The sequence below is a fragment of the Elephantulus edwardii genome, unplaced genomic scaffold (genome assembly GCF_000299155.1).
Source record: "Elephantulus edwardii isolate Elephantulus edwardi_28Jun2011 unplaced genomic scaffold, EleEdw1.0 scaffold00128, whole genome shotgun sequence".
NCBI classification, from domain to species: Eukaryota; Metazoa; Chordata; class Mammalia; order Macroscelidea; family Macroscelididae; genus Elephantulus; species Elephantulus edwardii.
The window spans coordinates 8,291,263-8,298,379 of NW_006399878.1; the positions used below are offsets into that span (position 1 = coordinate 8,291,263).

General features: G+C 36.2%; 2 protein-coding genes across 2 annotated transcripts in view; both read left to right on the top strand.

Moving 5' to 3' along the window:
- The window catches only part of LOC102862048 (protein LSM14 homolog A-like), a 15,278-nt gene extending 12,212 nt beyond the window's left edge, over nt 1–3,066 (top strand). The window contains exon 2 of the mRNA XM_006893563.1: nt 2,194–3,066. Coding sequence (XP_006893625.1) covers nt 2,194–3,066 — 873 coding nt within the window. The remainder of the gene's footprint in view (nt 1–2,193) is intronic.
- The window catches only part of SGCZ (sarcoglycan, zeta), a 755,475-nt gene that overhangs the window by 699,025 nt on the left and 49,333 nt on the right, over nt 1–7,117 (top strand). The window lies entirely within an intron of this gene.

The window sequence follows — 7,117 nt, forward strand, 5'->3', positions numbered from 1 at the left end:
GACGGCACAGGAGGGGAAGACCCTCTATGAGATGGATTAATTCTGTGACTGGGGTAATTGGGATGCTTGTGTTGGAGGCAGTGCGGTTGGCGCAGGATAGAGCAGAGTTTAGGGCTGTTGTACATAGGGTCGCTATGAGTCGCAAATGACTCGACGGCACATAACAACAACAACAACAATATTATAAGATAATTACATCCAGGTTCCAATTTTACGGAAAATTTCTAAGATTGGGGCATTATTGCAGAAAAATAGTCAGAACTCACTCAAGCAAAACCAACAATCAGATTCTATAATATTCACTAGCACACATGTACACACTCATTTTTTGTATATTTTATAGTTCATGTTTCTGCCTAGAAGTAAACCTTTTATATTGAAACAATTGCATATCTGAAGTAGATAATACATAAATATACTTTTATGAGTATATTAGGTAATTCCAGAGATGTAGAAATACAACTTTATTGTGCATAACTCCTCATTTATCTTCATATATCCATTTAGTCAGTAAACTTACTGTCCACACTCATCCAAATTGTTTCTTTAATTTATAGGAAGCCTATCTTTTGAAGATATTCAGTGTGATGGATTATAAGACTACACAGAGAATATACCTTGTGGTATAATAACACAAAGTTTTGAAGACTGTAGACTTGCCTTAAAAAGTGTTTGGATTATTAGAGTGGCTTTAATAGCTGTGTTTTGAATTGCTCTGGAGATACTACAAAGGTGTTCATGTTAATTGAAGCCAGGATTTTGTAGACACTGTTCCTGATGAAGAAATTTTTATTTTAAAGGAAAACAGGCACTGATTCTAGTGGAAAAACTGCCGTTCTCCAGCTTAATTAAAAGTAATGATACCAACTCTGCTGTGAAGGAAAAACAAACATAAATAGCTGTGCTATGCTTTCCTCCTACCGGCACACAAAGAATTGAATGGTGAGCGATAACATAAAAATCACAGGAACAGAATGGAGTAACACAAGGTAAAACATCTTGTAGGAACAAAAGGATAAAGACACTTGTTTGGCATTAATGAGTGCTTACAAGCCTGTGGACTTGGCTGTTTTCCCACTTGGGTGCTATCTATGAATGCCACATTACTCTGTTATTAGAGGATGTGCTTTTGAGAATTTCGTCTTGCACTTGGATTTTTGGAAGACTAGTTATTGCTGAATAGATATATGTTGAGGTAAGTTACTTGTATAAAAATGCCAAATTCTGACTATATATTTTTTCAGAGAAGTATTAAAATGATAGATCAAACTCTTGTAAAATGCTTCAGGTTGTTTGAGACAAAAAAATTAAGCATAAGTAAAATACATTTGATGTCATTCAAGTGTCCTCTTTCCTATGTGTAGATTAATCATGTCACTTAGACCCATAAGTCTTTGACTTAGTATAAATATCTTTTCTTTTTCAGAATGAACAATTTTAGAAAATTTCAAAAATTCTTGAAAAAATATATGTGATCAATATAATCAACTATTTGTCCGAATTAGCTTGTACTGCTGAAGCAGATAGAGAAAAGAAATTTATTTTCTTTCTATAGTAAAAGAAACATCAAGGAGAGTCATGCAAAAATTCAACATGTGATTTTTGAGCATGCTTCTTCCTTTATTATTTCACCTTTCATAGACCTGATATTCACTGATTAGAGTTCTTCACTTGGCATCTGTTCCTTGTTGATACTATCTTGTCTCTGTCTCAACTGTTCTTTATACCACTAAGAAACAAGTAGGTTTAGGACACACACAATACTGAAATAGTCTCACTTACATAACATATCTGACACTGTTTCTCCATATGACAGCAATCCAATATATCTTCTAGGAGACACAATTCATTTCAAAACATACCTCCTTTGAATAATCTCCTTACTGGTTTTTATTTTCCACACTTGTATTTGCATGTGTATGTTGAGTATCATCAAGTCAGAACCAACTTGAAACTGATTTGCTAGCAGGTTTTCAGGCACAGCAAATCTCACAGAAGGATATTGACAATCTTTCTCCTGCAGAGAGGTTGGTGGATTCAAACCACATATATTTGCATTGGCAGCATAATTCCTTATCATTAAGTTAGCTAGATGCCAAAGGGATCAAAAATCCCAGGACAGAAAGAGTAAGAAACCAAATGATTCAAAAAGGAATTCTTGTCCTTGCATGTTCCTTTTGTTCATGATGAAAGCGGTGTTATCAGTTATCACAAGGTCATTCAAGCCCTCAGTTAGACCCTTTGAGAAAAAGCCCAACCATGGAACAAGCAGTACAGACCGCCTCGGCCCACTTACCTGCTCCAGCACCTGTTGGGAGAAAGAGCCCTGTATCAACCAGGCCTTTGCCATCTACCAGCCAAAAAGCAATAGAGAATCAAGAGCACAGGCGAGTTGAAGTGCATAAAATTCCAAGGCCAGAAAATGAGCAACTTAGAAATGAAAGCAAGAAACAAGTAGTTCCAGGTGCTCCTTCAGCTCCAAGGAGAGGCCGTGGGGGTCATCGAGGTGGCAGGGGAAGATCTGGTATTCGGAGAGATGGGCCAATGAAATTTGAGAAAGACTTTGACTTTGAAAGTGCAAATGCACAATTTAACGAAGAAATTGACAGAGAGTTCCATAATAAACTTCAATTAAAAGGAGATAAACTTGAGAAGCAGGAGAAACCTGTGAATGGTGAAGACAAAGGAGACTCAGGAGTGGATACCAAAAACAGTGCAGGAAATGCTGATGAGGAAGATCCATTTAGACCTAATTGCTACTATGACAAAACGAAATCCTTCTTTGATAATATTTCATGTGATGATAACAGAGAACAGAAACCAACATGGGCTGAAGAAAGAAGATTAAATGCTGAGACGTTTGGAATCCCACTACGTCCAAACCGTGGCCGTGGCGGCTACCGAGGCCGAGGAGGTCTTGGCTTCCGTGGAGGCAGAGGGCGTAGAAATGGAAGGGGTGGCACCTTCGCCAGCCCTCGAGGGTTTCGTGGTGGATTCAGAGGAGGTCGTGGGGGCCGAGAGTTTGCAGATTTTGAATATAGGAAAACCACAGCTTTTGGGCCCTAAAAGGTCTGGATCGATCATACTGCTTTCTGAAAGAAAGACAACAAACTTGCTGCATAGTCTACAAACAAATCTGAAAATGAAAATTCTAGCTCTTCTTACTCCTGAAAATTGGTTTCAGTCTTTTGAAGAATGAAGAAGTGAATTCGCTGTATATTTGTCACCAGCACTGGGTTTTATTTTGTGTTTTGTTTTCTTGCCTAATTTCAAAGATACAGTGAAACCTATGAGAGCCAGAACCTAATGGGACTGCCTTGTTTTTTGGGTCTCACAGGTTTTATACCTTTGACAGGGTACAGTCTTAATATGTTTCTGTTGCTCTCTTTAGTGGAAAATATTTTGTTTTTCTTCTCTGACAGGTTTCTGCCTTACACAGGTTCCATCTTTTTCAGGATTTACTATATTGGGGAAGGGAAAAGAAGGTTCATATTTGAAAATGAGCCTTTAAAAATATATTTGAAATAGCAAAAGGTTACATGATTTTTAAAAAATGTATAGTTAAACTAAAGCAGTACTTCATTGGGACTTAGAAGTATTTTTTATTACTGAGAGGATTTTTCTTATCACTAAGTTGTATTTGGCAATTATTGCAAGTTGCCTGTGAATGGGGCCGTGATACTGTTTTGAGAAAGTGTATGCATGTGTCTTTCTTTTTTCTCTTTTGGAAATCCCGTAATATCCCTTTTGAGATAGCTCAATTAATTAGGGTGCTGGACGATAGAGAATTTTGTCAGTCAACTATGTACACACAGTACACACTGTTTCTTAGGCAAAGGTAACTTTTTTATATAGTTGTAAAATTCCATTATATTCCATTGTCAAAGAAACATTAAGAACTTTGTATAGCTGTATAAAAAGCAACTAATTTTTTAAAGAATAAACATTTTAAAGTCAGCAGACATACTGTGTCCTTGCAGAAGTTGATGTGCTGAGGAACAGAAATATGAGGTTTTTTTTGTTGGTTCATTTTCCTCCACTCCCCCTTAGCTTTCCAGGCTTATGGTTTTTTTAATTTTCTTTCTTTTTTCCCAAAGTTTGATATATAAGTGAAGATTTGATACATTTTTCCAATATCTTAAAAAAACTGATCAGTTATTTTAGGAGAACTACATTTTGTAGCAAATGGCATATCACAGGATTTGTCCAAATAATAGATATTTTTCCATAAACAAATGTAAATAATCATAGAAAAGAATGTACTTAGGTGTATTTTCAGATAAGTAAATATTTTGTCCCATTTCCCACCCCTCTCTCTCTTCCCCACAAAAAAATGGCATAAATTTAAAAAAAAAGTCAACTCAAGATGGTTCAGAGACCTGAGAGTAAAACTTAAAACCATAAAGTTCATAAGAGACAAAATTGAACCAAGTTTAGAAGGACTAGCCTATGGTATAAAGAGACTGGCAAATAGAGCCAGAAATGCAAAACCTAGAGAGGATAAAATTGATGAGTTCGAGTTTCTGAAGATTAAATCTTTGTGCTCATCAAAAACTTTTTCCAACATGGTGAAACTGAGAACATTTGACAATACTATCTGAGACAAATGTCTCATAACAAAAGTTTATAGAATACTATTAGGCCTCCAGAAGAAAAATACCGATAACCCAATCATAAAATGGACAAAAGACATGGAAAGACTTTTCACAGAGGAAGACATTAAAATGGCCTATGGACATATGAAGAAATGTTCCAATCACTGGCATTAAGAGAGATGTAAATCAAAACCACAATGAGATACCTTCTCACACCAGTAGCAATGACAAAGTTTAGTGGGCAGCAAACAATAAATGTTGGAGAGAATGCAGAGAATGGGAACTCTCACACACTTTTGGTGGGATTGTAAAAGGGTACAACCATTCTGGAAGGCAGTTTGGCGGTTCCTCAAAAAGTTGAACATAGAAACTCCATATTACCCAGCCATTCCATTACTAGGAATATACTCCAAGGAAATAAGAACAGAAACACTAGTGGAGATTTGTATACCAATGTTCACTGCAGCATTATTCACTATCTTGAGAACATAGAAGCAGCCCAAAAGTTCAACCAAAACCAATTGGATTAAGAAATTGTGGTGTATTCACACAATGGAATACTGTACAGCACTCAGGAACAATGATTTTGAAAAATACTACGTAACTTCGGAGATGCTGGAGAGCATTATTACACTGAAGGAACTAACACAGTCTCATAAGGATCAATACTGCATAAGACTATTATTGTAAAAATAGAAAGATAACTGGTAAAACATATATTGGAACTCAAGATCGAGAGGGGTGAGAATGGGTAGGGGCAAAACCACAGGTTTCCCCAGTTTGATTAGTAGAGAGAAAGAGGGAAATACATGGGAATTATCCATGTGAAAAGACAGGGTACTTATGGGCAAGGAACACTGGTGATTAAATTTATAAAACATAATACATGAATACGATTGTATGAAACACAATGTGAAGGAAAAATAGTGTATATGAACTTTGAAAGCAAACCAATAATAATTTTTAAAAGTATTCACTATGTGCTATTCCAGAGAAATGAGATTTATGCTTGAGGTTGACAGATTGCAAATGAACAAATTTAAAAAAAAATTAATTGCCTGTGGATTGATTTGATAGAATTTATAAAGGGAAAATATGCATACGTGTATGAGTTAACATAGCTTGAAAAAACAAAACTTCAATAATTAACTTTAATAATTGTATGTTCATATATCCTAGGGTCAAGATAAAATAATCTTCTAGATTAGGAATTTTCAAAGCTTCCAAAGGCTTTCTTAATGTTGTGAATGGCTAATTTATTTCTCAATTCTTGATGGCCTAGTGACAAGAAGTTGTGCTGCAATCCCAAAGGCACACAGTTCAAGTTCACCAGCTGCTCTGGGGGAGGAGGTAAAGCAATCTCCTTGGAAACTTGTGATAGGGTCAGCTATGAGTTGTTTCTGACTCTATGGTGCACAACAACAAGCATTATAAATTTATCTTCCATGAACTCTACAACACAATAATAAACAACAGTATAGATGCCTAATTGATTATTGTTATTATTGTTGTATACCATAAAGTTGGAACAGACTCATAGCTGATCCTCTGGAGGATTTTCAGAGGCAGTTATGCTTATGGGAGGACACTGCCCATCCTTCTCCCCCAGAGCAACTAGTGGCCTTGAACCAAGTGTCTTTGAGATTGTAGCACAGCTTCTTGCCACTAGGTCACCAGAGCTCCTTAACTGATAATAGTAAATATATATACTTGTATATATATTTGTATGTGTGTGTGTGTGTGTCTAATATTTTAATCTACATTAAGATTTGATTTCTCAGTGAAGAAATAAGCTTAATCATTATTTCCTTTCAGTAAAGAAAAATATAGAAACTTTGGAATATACTACTAAAGATATATTCTTGGTAAAATATTTTGGTTTAACATTTATTAGGCTCTTTCAATTTCATATTACCTTTAGTAACACTATTGTTGTTGTTAAGTGCCATCCAGCCGCAGGCAACTCATAGCGACCCTATGAAGGAGAGTCCTCGGCCCTTGGGTGCCTTTCATCCTCTCTCCAGGTTCATAGGGTTTCCGGAGGCAAGCTATTATGGAAGGGGATGCCACTCCTCCTTCCATGCTTGTTTTAATCAGGGAGCTCCATCCCACTCTCTCTCAGCATTGGGTAACCGGTCAATAACGCATTTGACACATCAGTGTCCTAGTAACACTAGTGCTTATAAAAAGGTAATATGTCAACCTTGATAAGTAAAGACTTTGAAATTATTCATTATTCCTTGAAATGGTATTTCTCATTTAAAGAATGAATGAAAAATAAGTGATTGACAATTCAGGTGCTTCATAATTAATTGATAGTAGTTTTGAAGGTGGCAATTTTGAAACCGCTGGAGAAGCTCAATATCAGCTGTGAAAACTAGGCCAGGAGCTGATTTTGGAACAGACCACCAACTACTCATATGCACATTCAAGCTGAAGCTGAGGAAAATTAAACCGAATCGACAGGAGCCAAAATATGACTTTAATTTCATCCCACCTGAATTTCAGAATCATCTCAGGAA